This window comes from Azolla caroliniana, unplaced genomic scaffold (genome assembly GCF_043228905.1).
Source record: "Azolla caroliniana isolate FFs.n. ecotype wild unplaced genomic scaffold, voAzoCaro1.0.p SCAF_5, whole genome shotgun sequence".
In the NCBI taxonomy this organism is placed as follows: domain Eukaryota; kingdom Viridiplantae; phylum Streptophyta; class Polypodiopsida; order Salviniales; family Salviniaceae; genus Azolla; species Azolla caroliniana.
In genome coordinates this window covers 12,086,347-12,103,633 of record NW_028230440.1, presented here as the reverse complement: position 1 = coordinate 12,103,633, position 17,287 = coordinate 12,086,347, and the positions used below count along the sequence as shown (strand labels likewise).

Here is a 17,287-nt window from a genome sequence, read left to right as displayed (position 1 = left end):
CTTGAATGCACATCTTCTCGAAGAATTCTCAACCTACTTATTCTGACCAAAACAACCACTCTAATAGATATATTGGTTTATTAAAAACATAAACAACAAACAAGGCCTAATCGAGCATTATATTTAAATATTGATCATGCAATGAAATACCCAACTAAAGGAAGATTTATTTGAAGAAGACCCATTGTTTTCATGAAATTACCACAATACATCTCACTCTATTTCTCTATTCAATTAGTCAAGCAGACATAAATGAATGAGGTGGAGCAATAGAATGCAAGTCATGGATGGTAGATATATAGGTATTCCGTTAATATCCATGGGATAATTAGATTTTATTACCATCTTTCGAGGTCAAATATGGCATATGAGACAAAAATACAACGTCTTCATGTAATACATGTGAAAATGAGTAGCTACTTTGAATGTTCAAGATCTTTACTTGTGAACGTCGCAACAGAGAGTGCACAATGTGCCCGCTAGAGAAATCGGTGCGACGATTGGGTTGGTCAAAGATGTAAGGAAACCGTCATTGAATGCAATCAAATAGAAAGAGAGCGTTGTATCGAAGTGTGACACATTGACTCCCAAACTCATCGAGGACATAGTGAACGAGTATGATGAATCCGTGTCCCATGTATTGTCTCACATCAAAGCGAGTGTGGAACAAAGTAAGTCATACAAAAGCAATGGTTCGGATGGCGGGGAAGGGGATGATTGGCTCTCAGGTGCATCGATGCTTTTTATGTGTTATTTGAGTGGAGGGCATACATATGTATATATTATGTTACATGTATGTATATGTAGCAATCATTCCACTTCACAAAGACAAGAGAGAGGTTTACAACTTCTGAGTAACTTAACTAACTACAGAAAGCCTCCTCTTGGCCCTCTCTCACCTCTTCTTCCTTACACACAACTAACTGGTTTCTACTAATAATATATATACATAGTCAAATAGTAAGTAAAAAGTAAGGAAAAAAAAGGAAAAAAACAAAAACAAAAACACATACAACGGGCTCTCCCTGTCGTAACAGAATCCATGGAGACCTCGAAACCCGATGGCATGCTCTTGTTTCTGCAACAGTCGAAAGCATTGTTATGGAAAAACTTCCTTCTATCTTCACGCAGAAGGATTCCCACCATCCTTCACCTTACATCGTCCTTCTTCTTCATCTTGTTGATATTCGGCGTCGACAGATCTATCAGAAGCAGACGCAGAAATACCACTTCTTTCAAGGATCTTTCTGATCCTCCTTCTGTTCTTGTTACTCCTATTCCTCCTTGTGAATCTGGTTTCTTTGTTCACCCTCCCTGCTACGATTTCGTATGGAGTAGTAACTCGAGTTCTACCATCGCTTCGATTATTCAAAACATTAGGTTGAAGAATCCAGGTCGACCTATTCCTTCCACAAAGGTATTTTTTATGCATTCATTTATTTGCGTGTATTCATTGCATTATGACAATGCTACTTACTAATATAAGAAAACTTACTTAAAGTAGTGATTTTATCTCCTCGACTTCAATCGAACAAAATGTTATGATAGACCCCTGTTGATTTATCTGAATTTCTATAATAAGTAAAAGAAATGGTAAACGGGAATTCTGATTTCATCGTCAAATTTTGATGAAACAAAATGGTATAATAAATTCGTATTAAGTTCACCCAATTTTGATAAAACCTATTCTATAAAGGTACTTATAGTAGCACTCAGTTAAAGCAGTGGTTACAGCTTCAAATTTTGGTAAAAAACAAAATGCTGTATACTACTAAAATAAGGGTCTCACTTCTTATAAAAAAACGGAACTGTATTTTAGAGAGAGGAGAAAGGGGAAAGACATTAAATAAGTGTGCATTTTTGAGATCTCCTGAGAGGATCAAGCTCTTGGTTATATTTTGATCCACAAAGTGAATGCCATGAAGGGTACATTTTGATAAATAGAAAATTCAAGGTTGCCCTACATTCTAGAAAGAAAAAAATGTGCTTAATCGAATTTGGATCAAGAAAGTAATGGACATATTATGTGTATATTGATCAAATCAGTGAAGTGTGCTCTAGAGAGTGGAAAGGCAATTCATTGAGTTACGATACGAGAATTGGCATAAAGTTTGCATTTTGGTAAATAAAAAAGAGAAATGTTTCTCTGGAGAGAGTAAAATATTGTTATCAATATTTTATTTATAAGACAAGCAAAGAGAAGAATGGCAACATGCAAATCTGTTGGAAGCTAAATTATTAGTTTGTTTTTATGCCATCATCTTGGTAGCGTTTCTGGAAAGTAAAAGGGGCTCTTTAATTTGTGTGAGTCTCGTTCCTGGTTGAACTCCACTAAAATATTGCGAGAATGTAAGTCTGCTGGAAACTGAATTATTAGTTGATTTTGTGGTATCATCTGCTGGGGTAGAGCTGTAATTTGTATTGAGTATATTTCCTATTTGCGTCTAACACTGATCCATGCTGAGACCTCATATCTGAAGACAAATTTGGGATGTGCATTGTGTAGGTGTTGGGTTTCAATACTGTAACTGATGCAGAAGAATGGCTTCTAGAAAACCCATTAAAGTGCACTGGAGCTATACATATGGAGGAAAGAAGTTCATCTATTATTGCATATGGTATTCAGACCAATTCATCAAGTAAGATGAGACGTGGCTACTATGAAGATCCTGTTTTTAAGTTTCAGCTTCCTCTACAGCTAGCAGCAGAGCGGGAGATTTCTAGATTCCTTGTAGGAGGTAGAAATCTTTATCTATTAAATTCCCATAAGTTCTCTCTCTAATAAAACTAATTTCATAAATGCAGTTGCTTTTCTTTGTTGTGTTATCCTGACTTTCAAAGCAGTAATCAAGATCCAAGAGACTATCCCCTTGCTATTTAGAAATGAAAATAAGCTGTAGATCATAACAACATTCACTGCCTATGAAATGCCATAAACATGGATGATACAGCTATTAAATCTACTACTTGGGAGGCATTTGTGATTGATTATTCTATCAAAACGTATCATATTCCATATTACTGTTGTAGATTTTGGACGAGATTCTGATTGCCCATAGCTCATTTTAGTTTTTACCAGGAAACATTCTGTAATTTTGTTTTCTGTGTTTTCCAAGTTAATAATATCAGTTTAGATCACTCTATTCTTTTCCGCTTTGGTCATATTTAGATGGGGAGAGACCAAGCTATATTGGAACGGGGGTAGTGCATTTATACTTATGGCATGTGACTCGAACCATTGCTGCATTTCAGCATACCAACAATGAAGGTCTCCATTTTTAGCCACTTGTCTTGACGACATAAATGCCAACCTTAGGTACCTTCATTTAGGGAGCACCCAAAGATGTTGCATACATGTCATTGATCGGAACAATGCCTTGGTGATTATAGGTGCTGCCCCCATCTTTGCCCAGATTATATCATGGGGCACCGATGCTTTGCTCCTTATCATGCAGGCAATCATTGACACTAAAGGTCTCTCTAAATCTTTCCAATGATTTGCCTTGTTAAGACTCGGTCCCCACATCTCTACTCCAAAGAGAAGAGTTGGTGTGACAAGTGTATCAAATAACCACAGATTAGTTCATGGCTTTTGGAATTGCAAATGTGCACATTGCCTCTCGAGAGCATCAAGGGCTGCATATCCACAAGAAAGTCGAGCACAAACAGCCTCCCGTAAGGAGAACCTAGGCCCTGTAAAGGTTACTCCTAGGTATGTGTAGGAGCGTGTGTATTCCACCTTTTCCTCCCCCAAGAAGAATTCTGGGTTTGATCTTATTACCCATGCTTGAGTGGTGTTAAACACCATCACTTTAGTTTTAGCCATGTTTATTGACAAACGTTTGTCCGTACAAAGTAGTTTTAAGGCATTTCGATGTCTTTGTAGTCCCTCCGGAGAGTCAGAAATCAGCACAATATCATCAGCATATAGTAATATTTGTATAGCTATACTTGCTAGGCATGCTCCTGAACCCCCGAATCTCTATATGTAATGTGATACCACATCTATATGGAGAGCGAAGAGAGTGGGTGATAGTGGGCATCCTTGCTTCACTCTGATTGTGCTAGCCACCGCCTCCGACAAACCCTTCAAAGACTACACTTTCTTGCAACAGATTCATAGAGTGCATAGATTCCCTATTGCATATCTGTAGGAACACGAAGGGCTTCTAGCCGTTGCATACGCCGAGCACATGGACCAATGTCAAAAGGCTTTTTGGAAATTCACAAAGCAACAATAAATACTCTTATTATGGTCTTTGCCCTCCTCGACAAGGGCTCGGAGGGTCAATATGTGATCCAAAGTTGTGAGCCCCTTTTGAAAGCCTGCCTGTCCAGCAATACAAACTGGATAGAGAAAAGATAGAGAAAAGAAGAGGAAGAGAAAAGAATGATACAATATTCTATTATGGAAACAATACAAACTCGATAGACTGCAAATATAACCACAAAACCAAAGAACTACTTGATATCTAATCACCCGAACTCATAAAAGTTCTTCCTTCATCTCCTTCTTTCTTCTACTATGCCTCTTCTCACATCTTTTAACCTTCTATTCTTCTTTCCTCCTTCATATGGCTAAGAATACCCTCCTACTTATAGGTTTTTGGTTGCGTTATTCTTGCTTTTTTTATCACTATTTCTCCTCTATAATCCCAAATTTGTCATACAAGATATTTTTGAAAAGCTCTCATTGTCAACTTGTTTATGAATCTTTTCTTTCGAAATTTGGACTTTGGATGAAAAAGTTATGAGCTTTTTTATCTACCTAAATCTTGCTTTATTCTATTTTTGACACCTTTGAAAAACGCCACTAACTTTATCCCTTCAAGTTCCTTCTTTGATTGTTATGATACTTGAACCTTTCATATTGCGCTTCATTCTCGTTCATCTTAGCATCCTGCACATTTGGCAACTATCCTTTCTTACAAACAAAAACTGACTTCACAGTTATATTCATCATTCAACAAATGATTAGACATAACAATATCAATGCTATTATAATCCTCCCACTAGATGGGAAAAAGATTTTTTTGAGGAAAATTCAATGTGGGTAAGAACTAGGATTCTTTTACTTCTCATGTTAGATAACTTGAAAACCAATCTTCGTACTGTTTTCGAAAGAAAGACAGCTGGTTTTTAACCTTCTCTATGCAGAATATGACCATAAAACTGCATGGGACTTTGTAGTTTATGTTGTCTGGAAACAACCCTGTAGTATGATTCGACTCTATAGTCAAGCAGAATATTTTCATATTGCAGACAAAGGATCAAAACTTACTGTTGTCATGGAGATTCACGACCATAGTGAGAAAACCGGGGCTAATGGGAATATTGGCGGGGTGCGGCGTGAGCACTCACCCTTGTATACCCGTGTAAGATAATGGGGGTGCCTTTATGGCGCCGAATAGGAGTTTATGTTGGGACAGAGAATCCCATGTAATATGGGATTTATCCCACATTGTTACGCACCTCCCTCCTTGTGCTATAAAAGGAAGGGAGGGTCCCTTGTAAAAGAGTTGCCCATTTTGAGTTAGGAGGGTATACCATTAGGTCCAAGGTATGTAATCTTTCTTCTTCTTGCTTTCTTGTTTTCTGTTAGGGTTCTTTGAGGTCTTCTTCTTCTTCGTCGTGTGGGTTGAGTCTTCGTGTTTGTTTAGGATTCAGTTCGGTTAAGAGCTTGTATGTCCTAAGGGGTTTCGCTTCTGCTCTGTCTCTTGTGCAAGACCTCGCTCGGCACGACGAGCCCGAGAGCTCCCCGATCGGCGGCTTGGCAGCAGACTGTTGTTGTAACCTAACCTACCTTAGTCCGGCTCGAAGCCGGAGTTGTATCTTGCTCTTGTAATTATATATATGATGGGTTGTGCATTTCTGTCTCTTTTGGTGTCGGATGTGTTTCTTTCTTTCCGGTTTCTGTACATAAGAAAGCTTCTGAGTGTCTGTGTCGGCGTCGATGTCTTTAGTGTCTTGTATCCCACGGGTGCACGTGTTGTGATGTGTGTGCGCGTTGAGCCGTTCTGTGTCACGGCGTGTCTCCTCTTTTGGTCCGGAGGCTCCTCGTTTTGTATATAAGAGGGTGCGAAGAGCTGGTGAGTGTGCGTGTGCTCTCCCTCTCCTCAAACCGGTTGCTTCCGGCTCACATCTGGAATCGTCCCGGTTGGTGCCACAACAGGCCTAGCCGGTTCCGGAGAGAGTCGGCCTCCCGACATCCATCTCTTCCTCGTCCGTGACCCCGGTGGTCCCGCCCGATCCGACACGTGCTTGTGGAATTCCGCGACACCGTCATCACCATGAATGTTGAAAGTAGGTTGCAATACCCTTTGCAAAACCTACATCCAACAACACCTGGAATGACGATATGAGGAACTCTATTATAAGCTTGTGCCCCAAGCTTTGAGAAAGGTGCTAGTGTAATAAATCTAGTCCTTGAGTCTCGTGTGATGAATACAGTTTGAGACTCGAGGATAGTCCACTTATCGGGTTCTACTGCATGCTGGATATACCAAAATGTTAGTGTACCACATTCAAATTATCGTTTGGAGGGTTCTCTATCAGTAGCAGGTTTACAGTTGTTGAGTTGTTAGAGTTCTTTCGAGGACTATTCAGAAATTTAGAACTCACCATTGAGTTTCCAGATGCATTTGAGTCAAGAACTCTGTGTTCTTGTTCTTGTTTTTGAAGAGACAGTTGCAAACTCTTACCTTCTCTATGTATATCCTGCAAGAGATTCTAGTTGAAGAAAATGGGCACACTACTCTCCATTTTGAGATTTCCAGAATGGTCCAATCATACACCTGACCCTCTAATTCTTCTCCTCTATTTCAAAGCGAATCCTGGTTAATGTTATACTATATTCCAAGGGGATTCTAGTTAAGCATTGAACCCTTGTGGGGTGGATGAAGCTTGTCATCATGAATGCTTTTTTTGAGATTATGTATTTTCAGAATCTGCCCTATTGGCATGAGGTACATGGCATTATCTTTGGTATTCTTGTCTCTTCCTTTTATCCCTGCTAAAATACCGTTATCCACTCGTAATCATTTTCATAAACTGCACCTGGATTGTATGTTGTATTCATGTTAAATATAATATCCATTGTCATGAACTATGCCTATTCTTGTGTAATATCATATCCATCGTATAAACTGCGCTTAGGTCATGTATGTATTCATGTGTAACACCATTCTCAATTGTGCTGAATGGTTATGGATCAAAACCTTGCAATTTTGGAGAGGATATTGGTAAACTGGTAGATGGATATGAATGTTTATCAATATTCTAGTGGTTATGGCTCAAAGGCTTGAAACTTTATTCCTTAAATATCCATGCTCATAAACTGCACTAGGTCTTGTGCATCTTCATGTGTAATATCATTCTCCATTCTATTAAGTGGTTAGGGCTCAACAGAGCTTGCAAATACCAAGATGCCTTGCTTGAAAATCATAATTCTTCTTTGGGACTCCTGCTTGGTGCTTTTGTGATTTTCACCGCCTCAATGTTTATAATAAAACCAGTTAGCATATTTGTTTTAAATGCATTTACCCACATTGCTTTAAACTATTAAAATCTTCTTTAAATCATGGTAAATAAAATGCATATGTGAATGTGTTTATTGATTTTGCCTACTTTAAATCATTATGCTCAAGCATGACATTGCAGGTGGAAACATTGGATGGAATGTTTCATTCAAAGAATTTTCACATCCTTCAATAGATGTTTTATCTATAGTGGGATTTATTGCTCCAACATTCTTACTTGCTGCTTCTATGTTTGGGTTTGTCATCCAGATGAGTGACCTTGTTATAGAAAGGGAACTGAAGCTTAGGCAGGTAGACCAATCTCTGGATCACTAAGAGCTTTTAGATTAAAATTTTAGAAATTTTGTTACTGCATGCATTTCTTGTTTGTGCTCGAGGATTATGACACTTATAAAATCTTATAATTAAACAGGCAATGTCTATTATGGGTTTGTTTGACTCTGCATATTGGACATCTTGGCTTTTATGGGAGATTCTCCTCGGTTTTATATCATCTATTTTGTTGATCCTCTTTGGAATGATGTTTGGTTTCTACATATTCAGACACAACAGCTTTGGTCTATTATTGTGCTTGTTCTTCCTCTTCCAAGTTAACATGGTAAATTATTTACTCTAACTGATGCATACCTCTCTTCTAATGTTAATATAATGAAGATTTTGGAAGAGTCAAAATAACTTATTCTTTGAGATTTATGTCATCGTCCTTGAGAAAATGTAGACAAATTCACCTGACATGATAACAAGATATAATAACAGTAGTGGTTCTCAATGACGTTCGGTTCAAGGGTGCTGAAAGTTCCTCTCGGTGTATCTGGGAGACCATCGAGTTCCTCAAACATGCCTTTTGGTTTCAAACTTGATCATGTGGTTTGACATGAAATGCTTTCTGGTGTCTATAACTACTATTATTATTTAGTAGCTCGAATTATCATAATTATTTTTGCTCTTCTTTTGTGAAATTAGTTAGTCACTAGTATTATCACTATTATCTTTGTTCTTCTTTTATGACATTATTTAATAACTAGTATTATCATTATTATTTTGTTCTTCCTTTGTGACCTTATTTAATGACGAGCATTATCATTGTTATTTTTTCTTCTTTTGACATTATTTAATAACTAGTGTTATAATTACTATTTTTTACTCTAATTACTCGCTCCACAGACTCTTGGAACCAGGCTTTATCTTATGATATCCTCTTCTATTTAATTGTTAATGAAGAAAAGTTGAAAGGGATGCTAGGTTTTTGGGCCAACATAGGCAACAATTTATCATCTTGTTCATAAACTATATGGCTTCGTGGATGGGAAATTAAGTATCTATCAGTTCAAACTCTTAAGGAGTTTTTTCTTTGTTTATAAATGATTCTGGTGCTGTTGAAATTTTAGCTAAATTAGTGGTATGATTCGTATATTACAAGCTTGTTTCATATTCCATTTTCAGTTCGCCAATTTTGGCCTTCAGTAAATGTTAAAATCTTGTCTTAGCGAAGTTTCAAGCGGAGCTCGATAAGGTGGTGGGATTCCAACGATGTGTCAACAACTCGGACATCCCGCGTCTACCATACCTCCAAGCTGTATTGAAGGAAACATTTTGAAATCATCCCATGGCCTCCTTGCTCCTTCTGCATATGTCCTCTGAGACCTGCCATATAGGAGGTTATCAATTCCAAAAGGGAGAACACTCTTTGTGAATACCTGGGCCATATGCCATGACTCGGAGGTGTGGAAGTACCCCAAGGTGTTCATGCCAGAGAGATTTCTTGCAGTACCGGAAGGCGAGAACCTGGTGAATGTGAGGGGGCATAACTTCGAGCTTCTTCCGTTCGGGGCAGGGAAAAGGATGCGTCCGGGGATGGGGCTGGGCATGGCCATTGTGCAGCAGGCTCTGGCAAGCCTGGTCCACAATTTGGAGTGGGAGCTTCCTCCTGGGCAGGACTCTATGGACATGTCAGACAAGTTCAGATTGATCCGCCATCGACTGCATCCTCTGTTTCTTCTGCCGCCAAGATCAAGGCTACCTCGTTCTGCATACACATGCGAGGGAAGTGATTGAGAGGCATCATCATCATGAGAATGAATGAATGTGTATGCTCATATAAATAAAAGATTCTTGGAATCTGATCTGAATAAAAGATTCTTGAAATCCGATCTAAATAAAAGATCCTTGGAATCTGATTTAAATAAAAGATGCTTGGAATCCGATCTAAACATGGAATCCATATATTTGTGGTAAGAGCTTCAAGGGCTCGTCTATGCCCCAGGGTGGTCAGTCATGTATTTGAGACTAACTCAATACTCCATTTTCCTTGGTGTGTGTGCCATAAACTGATAAAGGAATGCACGTGCGTGATTTAGCATGCTCGTCCGACATCTGCCATATATTACATGGCAAAATGCGATTGAAATTGATGGAAATAATGTTAACCCTGGGTGTTTGAGTGTATATTGGTAGGTTTGAGTCTCGGTGGAAATAGACAAGGAGAAGAATACGGTCAAGACCAAGCTCGACACCAAACCTAGAGTGAGTTAGAGGCTTAGTGATGAAGAGGTCTGACTTTGCCTCCTCTTGTGCAGAAAGTGATGCTGTGTTGCTTAGTATGGAGGAGCAACATGACAAGTCGTAGTGTTGCTCTTCATGCCTTCTCTTTCTTTCTGTCTTAAATATCTTAATCCATTCTCTTCAGCCTTTCTGTACTAAATTACCTCTTTTGGGTTCTTGTCAACCTTTGTTAATACTAGTGTCCGAGGTGCTTGATCTAAGTTGTGTATCGAACCTACATTATATTCATTAAGTTTTATGAACCGTAAGGCTTAATAAGCCTTATAGTTCGCTTCAAAGATTAAAAGGAACATATATTACATCAATGTATGTTTGAAACATGGACAGAGTATGGCTTGACAAGTATAGCCATATTCATTATTCAGTGTGCTGAAATGGAAGGAGTTCTTCTTCTGAAAGAAATCTGTGAGGTGAGATTGGCAATGGGGCACGACAGAATAGAAGGGAGTGAAAGACAAACAAAGAAACAAAGAAAGGTATATGAACACCTCTTAAGAGGCAAAAATGAAACGGTGAAACCCTTGTACTGAGAGTGTGAAAAGGGAGCAGCATTTCCTCCTCTCTAAAAACTGTACAATCACAAATTTAGTGCTTCTCCTCTTCTACATCCTGATGGCACAATTGGCAAATCTTTTCATCCGTAGTTTTGCGTGCATATTGACTCTGTGAAGAGTTCAGTTCTGGAGCTGTTTGTTACACATGTTGAGCATGAGAGAGATGTATATCTATTTTAGAAGTTTTGATGATAATCCCATCAAATGGAAAGTGTAAGAATAGGGCTTTATAGCGAACCATCAAGTGACATTTTGGGAGGTGCAATGCTATTTATCTGATCTGATGGGTGAAAAGTTGTATTGAAATTCAAACAAGGCCATTTCTAGGTTTTCCAGTTAAGCAATGATGAAAACATTTAAGCAGTCTTGATGGATACATTGTTGGGTATCTTCTCATATACATACATGTATGAGCTAACTAAGATAAATTTTCGTAAAACATTTCTTCACAGACGAAAACCTCCAGAAACATTGTACAGTGTTGATCTGTAACAAAATTCAAGTTTAAATTTACAAACAATAAAATGAGACTTTGAATTCATTACTGCGCATGACATTGTCGCATGTGATCGACTGTATGCTTGACAATGTTTTTTTTTTCTGTTTTGAGGTTTGTAGACTGGTTATGCATATATGCTGTCCGGTTTCATCACTAAAGCTTCATCAGCAAAGACAGTTGGCTTTTGTGTGTTTATAGTTGGTTTTCTGACACAGGTAGTAAGTTTAAAGAATTATCTTTTCTAAGAAATCACTGGTAGAAATGCACAATTACAAAACAAAGTAGGGCGACTGCCATGCCAAAGAGAAACATGTTACAGAGAGAACTTCTATAGTTTCTGTGATGAACTTTTGATTGAAATCCTGTAGAGCTATATGCTAAAGTGTACATATTTTCTGTCAAATATAAGATTTTGTTCATAATGTACGTATATATCCTTTCTTCCTTTTGAAACTGCAGCTTGTGACATACTTTGGATTCCCTTATGATCCAACCCTGTCTAAGTCTTATCAAATCGTATGGTCATTTTTTCCACCAAATCTGCTAGCTATAGGCCTCTTCTACCTTGGGCGTGCGACAACAAATCAACAAGATCCAGGCATAAGCTGGGCGGAACGCCATGTATGCTCTTTTTCACAGCCAGAGTGTGTTCTCACAATGGTAAATATGAATGATCTGCCGTAGACATTTTTGAGTTCATTTTGAGACTTAAATTAGGTTTAAGAAATGCAAAGCACAACCACTGCTTCCTGAGGATAAATGTACATGTACATTTTCTACAGGACAACATACTGAGATGGCTGACAGGAACATTTTTTTTGTGGCTGATATCTGCTCTTTACATCGATAACGTATTTCCAGACATGAATGGTGTTCGAAAACCATGGCTTTACTTTTTACAAAGAACATATTGGACTTGTAAATCAAACGAGACAATTGAAGGTGCTCCATCCTTTTTGTAAAAATAATTATGTCGATGTTGCTAAGATGTTACTTACAAATTTCCGCGATGATTCCCATTTCTGAAGCTTTAGGTAATGAACACATATCAGACAAAGCACAGCTCATATATTCAGATGACGCTAAGGATGAGGATGTAAAAGCCGAAGAAGATGTGGTTAAGAAAGAAAAATATGAGAATGTTACTCCGACAGGCATAGCAATACAAGTGCAGGGCCTTGTGAAAACGTTTTCTAATGTGTCATGGAAAGGGATGTGTTGCAAGCCATCTGTCCTGCAGTATGCAGTGAAGGTGAGAGATAAACTACCAATATTTTAATGTATTCATAGCATCAAGATCTCTGAAGATAAATTTGTGTTGTTGGTACTTATTGTAATTGGGTAAATGGTTCTTTAATGAATTTCGAGTTATCTACCATAACCAATACATATATATCCTCTTGAGATATAAAATTGATGTATAAGCTTGCCAAGAGATGCATGTGGCTTAACCCCTATGGTTTTGATATCTACGCTTTTCAAATGAAGTTAATCATCATAGGCTATGTTACAAATAGACAGTTTAGGTTTTGCCATATCACCAAGATTGACCAGGGGTACGAATGCTATATCCACCCAGATCACCAAGGTGTCCCGCAACCAAAATGCTGTACAACTGTGAACGGTGTATGTACCAGGTCTTGTATCGTGTGCCATGTTCATCTAACTTAATGTCTGTAGCTGGCTATTCTTTAACTCTGTGGAACTCTGAAGACCATCAAACAACTAAAATATCACCCTACTGGTTGTTCTAGATGTCATCATTGCCTAAATATTCAGTTAAACAGGGTTTCAAGGCCCTTTCACCTTTCTGGTTTTTTGCTGCCTAGAAAAAGAAAACTACGTTTACACAGTGATACCAATGGATTTTCATCGTTCTGCTCTGGTACCATGAGAAAAATCATTTGAAAAGTTGGCTGCTTGCTCAGAGACAATGATCAAAACTTTGATATGTGAAGAGATTTCAATGGAAACATAGATATTTAAGGAAGATTAATAATATAAGGTTAGCATTAGCCTTTTATTGTGGCCTATTTTTTGGGTCCATAAAAAAGCTTGGCAAAAAATACTTGAGACAAAATATGGACATTTTACAGATTCTCTCATAATAAACATATATGGACGTGTATGTGTGAAGACTCCCTAGACAAATTGAAATACACATTATGCTTATTATCTGAATTCGTCATGGTGCCACCATTCGAATTTCAGCCTCTTTTGCTTGGTCTCATGTATCAGGGTACACCTGTACACACCTCTCATGGGATCCATTGCATACTATTGGCTCTTTCAGTGCTATCAGAGAATGTGCAAATTCAACAAAGTCTTTAACCATCAACTTTTGAATGTACCTATGGGGATACAATTCTCCCACCAGATTGTATATTTCATGTACATGGTTGATCATGATGGCATCTGGGTTGGATACTTGGTCTCGGTGTTATTGTCATGGTAGTACGTGCTAAAATGTGAAAAAGTGGATATTTTTAAATGCAGGGATTATGGATGAACATTGAAAAAGATTCTCTGTTTTGCCTGCTTGGACAAAATGGTGCTGGAAAAACCACAACAATCAGTTGCATAACAGGAATATTACCTATCACAGATGGAAACGGTAAATATGGCAAAAATTAAATTAATAAATACACTACATATAAGGCATTCTAAAAGAGATTGATTATAAAGCTTATATTTATTTAATGAATTTACTGAATGTGTCTTTGTCTCTATTTGATTGTATGTAGTTTTGGTGTATGGAAAATCTATAAGAAGTTCAATTGGAATGTCTCAAATAAGAAGATATATGGGCGTTTGTCCGCAGGTTGTTTTAGTTCTGTTGTACTCTTTTTCTCGCATTTGTTGACGAGTTTATAGTCTCACACAAATTTATTTGCAGTTTAACATTTTATGGGATGTCCTGACTGGGCTAGAACACCTATATTTGTTTGCAAGCATCAAGGGTTTGCATCCATCCCATATAAAAAAAGTAAGGTAGTTTCTTATATAATGTATCTTATACAGTGGTTATGTGTTTTCTCTTATCCACTTTTGCCTTCAACTGACCCTAACAGGATCTATTTTGGGCTTTGTAAAAGCATTGTTTGGAGTTGCTCGAACGTGTTAAATTGTCAGATGTGAAGAATGTGAAGGCTGAAAATTACAGTGGAGGAATGAAAAGGCGTCTTAGTGTTGCTATTGCTTTGATTGGTGATCCAAAATTTGTCTGCCTTGATGAGCCTGTAAATACCCCTTATAAATCTTATACGTACAAAAATAACATATGCTTCCCTTAAATGGCTACTGTTGGCTGGATAAGATTGTTGCAATTCTCACTTAATAGTCATTAACTTTAAACACTAGCAATATAATTATGTGAGTTATTTTAAGGTGCGTTTACTTAATAGTCATCAACTGTAAACACCAGTAATATAATTATGTGAGTTATTTTAAGGTGCTTTTACTTAATATGCCGCCGAGTCTGGAATAATGTTCACGTGTTTGATGAGATTTACAGACAACCGGAATGGATCCTGTAACACGCAGACATGTATGGAGTGTGATAGAGGCTGCAAAAGTGGGGCGTGCCATAATTTTGACAACACATTCCATGGAGGAAGCAGATATTCTTGGTGATCGAATCGCTATAATGACCAGGGGTGAATTATGCTGTATTGGCACGCCAATATGGCTAAAGTCACGTTTTGGAGATGGGTATATTGTCAATATCCGGATACAAAAAGATCATGCTTCTCCAGATAAGTTCTATACAGGATATAGATTACCCAAAACTTCTATAAAATGCTTCTTCAAACAGGTTGTTGCAATGAGTCTCGTTTAAGAATATTTACAAGTATATTTTTCAAACTACTCACATGCTGTGCTTGCTTTCAAAACAGCATTTGGATGTTGCCGCCACAGAAGAAAGCGTGGACTTACTCACTTTTGTTGTTCCTTATCACAAAGAAACACTTTTATCAGTAATACCTAATGTCTCTTTCTGGATTGTTTATAAATTGTGTGGATAAGTCACTTACGGATATATACATCTGTGAGAGGATGCTGATTTTTCATGAAATCTCTCACTAGTTCTCATCCGTTAGGTTCCATTTACTTCTTGTCTGATGTTGATGAATGTTTGAATCTTCTGAATTTATGTAGATGAAAGTAGGGAATTTACCTTTTCATCATGGTTGAAATTCATATTTTACTCGTCAAAATCTTAAGAGGCAATCCAACAATGTGGATATCATGTTAACTTATTTAATTATCAAGGAAACTCATAAAAATGTATGTGAAGCTCTCACATCACCATTTGACAGACACACTCATATCATAAGTGGAAATAGCGTCAGGACCCAAATCAGTTTTCAAATTCTATGAAGGAAATTTCCATAAATCAACAATTTGAAAGAAATTAATAAGCCATGTAACTACAGGAAATTTTCAAAACTCTACAAGTAATGAAGGATGAACTAAAAATCGCTGATATCCACATTAGCTTGACAACATTAGAAAAAGTATTTTTGAAGATGACACAGCAGTCAGAAGGGCTTGATGAATCATTATCAAAAGGAACAACCAGTGTAAGTTTATTTAATAATGTAAAAATGATTGGTTTCTAATATGCATATATAGAACATCTGGACTACATCATGTTTCAACTAGGGGTAGGGAAGTCCTATCAGGAGAACGTTTGAGAAAGAGCTTAAAGATGCATTGTTGATTTTCAGTCTTGTTCTATCACCCTAAAGTCAATTGCTTATTTTTGCGAAGTAGTGAACTTCTAAGTTTGATTTCTCTTGTGATTACAGGTTAGTATCAAGGAATCATTGACCATGGTGTCCAACGATCTGGTCACACAGCAAGATAGAACTGCACATATTTGTGTACCAGAGGCAGGATGTGAAGTTTATCATGACATGACTGAAGAAGGCGCAATGTGTAAAGATTCCATTAATATTTCAGAGATCAATGCAGAGGAAATAGAATGTGCAATTCATCATGATATGACTGGAGAAGGCAGTGTGTGTGGAGAATCAGGCTCTGCTCAGATTAATAATTACCCTAGTAGTTCAGAAATGGAGAAACAGAAGACAAGTTAGGAAAGTAGTCATCTAGGCAGTGCATAAAATACCATTGCATTGTTAGATTGCCCATAAGGATTCCTTTCATGAACCCATTGCATGTTTTGTAATCAGTTTAAGTTTGATATTAAAGATCCCATGACTGATGCCTTTCACTACACCCCACAATATCAAAGAGCATATTTTTTTACCTCAATAAAGGTTCCACTAATGATAAGTCTCGAGAGGTGGTTGATTGTCCTACAACGAGACATTCAAATCATGGTCAATGCACAATTTTTTCCACTTATTCCAACTATAGATGTAACTCTGTTTATTCGCAACTGCAAGGAAAGAATAAAAAAGAGGAAAAGATAAGAATGTAAAACCTTGCCACCCTTCCATGGAAAGAACTAAGGCAATTTAAAAGACATTAGACGGTCATCATTATGACTTTTTAGAGCTGCTTCTCTATTCCTAGATTTGGGTTAGAGCTTCTATCTCTCGTTTTTTAGTATATTGTTTAAAACAATATTAAGAGATTTACTCTAAACCTTGTTAATATTCCTATATGATTATGTTAATATATTGTTTAAGCATTTAGATCTTGCAAACTAATTTCTTACTTAACTATAGTATGTTCAATTAAGTCTTTAATATGGTGGGTACTTGATTAGATTGATTTCCAATTTTGCCAACTGTAGGTAAATGCCAAGCTGAGCCATAATGTGGCCTCAACAATCATAGAGAACTCAGATTGAGAGAAAGACAAGTGATCAATCTAATGCACCTAGAAGTAATGCACATGGGCGCACAAACGCGCGCACACACACACACACACACACACACACACACACACACACACACACACACACACACACAAGCCCTATTAGATTAGGTTTCGAAATGGTCAAAGTCATCCGCTCATTTTATCTAGACGAAGGATGCCTATGTTACATTACAAACTTAGAAGCCACAAGCTGACAATGATCACAATAGTATTGAAATTAGAATTACAACACTGATATGAAGGGCCATGACTTTTTAGTACATTAATGCAATTGGGTTTGA

The 17,287-nt window shown here is 37.5% G+C and overlaps 1 protein-coding gene and 1 pseudogene across 3 annotated transcripts; one reads left to right on the top strand and one right to left on the bottom strand.

The window, feature by feature from the left end:
• Positions 1-993: 993 nt before the first annotated feature.
• Positions 994-16,526, top strand: LOC147864157 (ABC transporter A family member 2-like). 3 transcript variants are annotated; one of them, XM_087319834.1, is made up of 16 exons: positions 994-1,417; positions 2,507-2,738; positions 7,660-7,829; positions 7,951-8,136; positions 11,273-11,368; positions 11,613-11,813; positions 11,936-12,095; positions 12,182-12,405; positions 13,650-13,767; positions 13,898-13,974; positions 14,050-14,139; positions 14,249-14,392; positions 14,668-14,967; positions 15,050-15,130; positions 15,590-15,736; positions 15,965-16,526. In XM_087319834.1, the coding sequence occupies exons 1-16, from the start codon at positions 1,043-1,045 to the stop codon at positions 16,253-16,255; spliced, it is 2,892 nt and encodes a 963-aa protein (XP_087175960.1). In that variant the 5' UTR covers positions 994-1,042; the 3' UTR covers positions 16,256-16,526. The 3 variants fall into 3 exon arrangements, with proteins under 3 accessions (XP_087175960.1, XP_087175961.1, XP_087175963.1); XM_087319835.1 differs by lacking the exon at positions 15,590-15,736; XM_087319837.1 differs by lacking the exon at positions 994-1,417 and having other exon boundaries at positions 2,598-2,738; positions 7,788-7,829.
• On the bottom strand, positions 3,101-7,096 carry LOC147864158 (uncharacterized; annotated as a pseudogene).
• Positions 16,527-17,287: the final 761 nt, after the last annotated feature.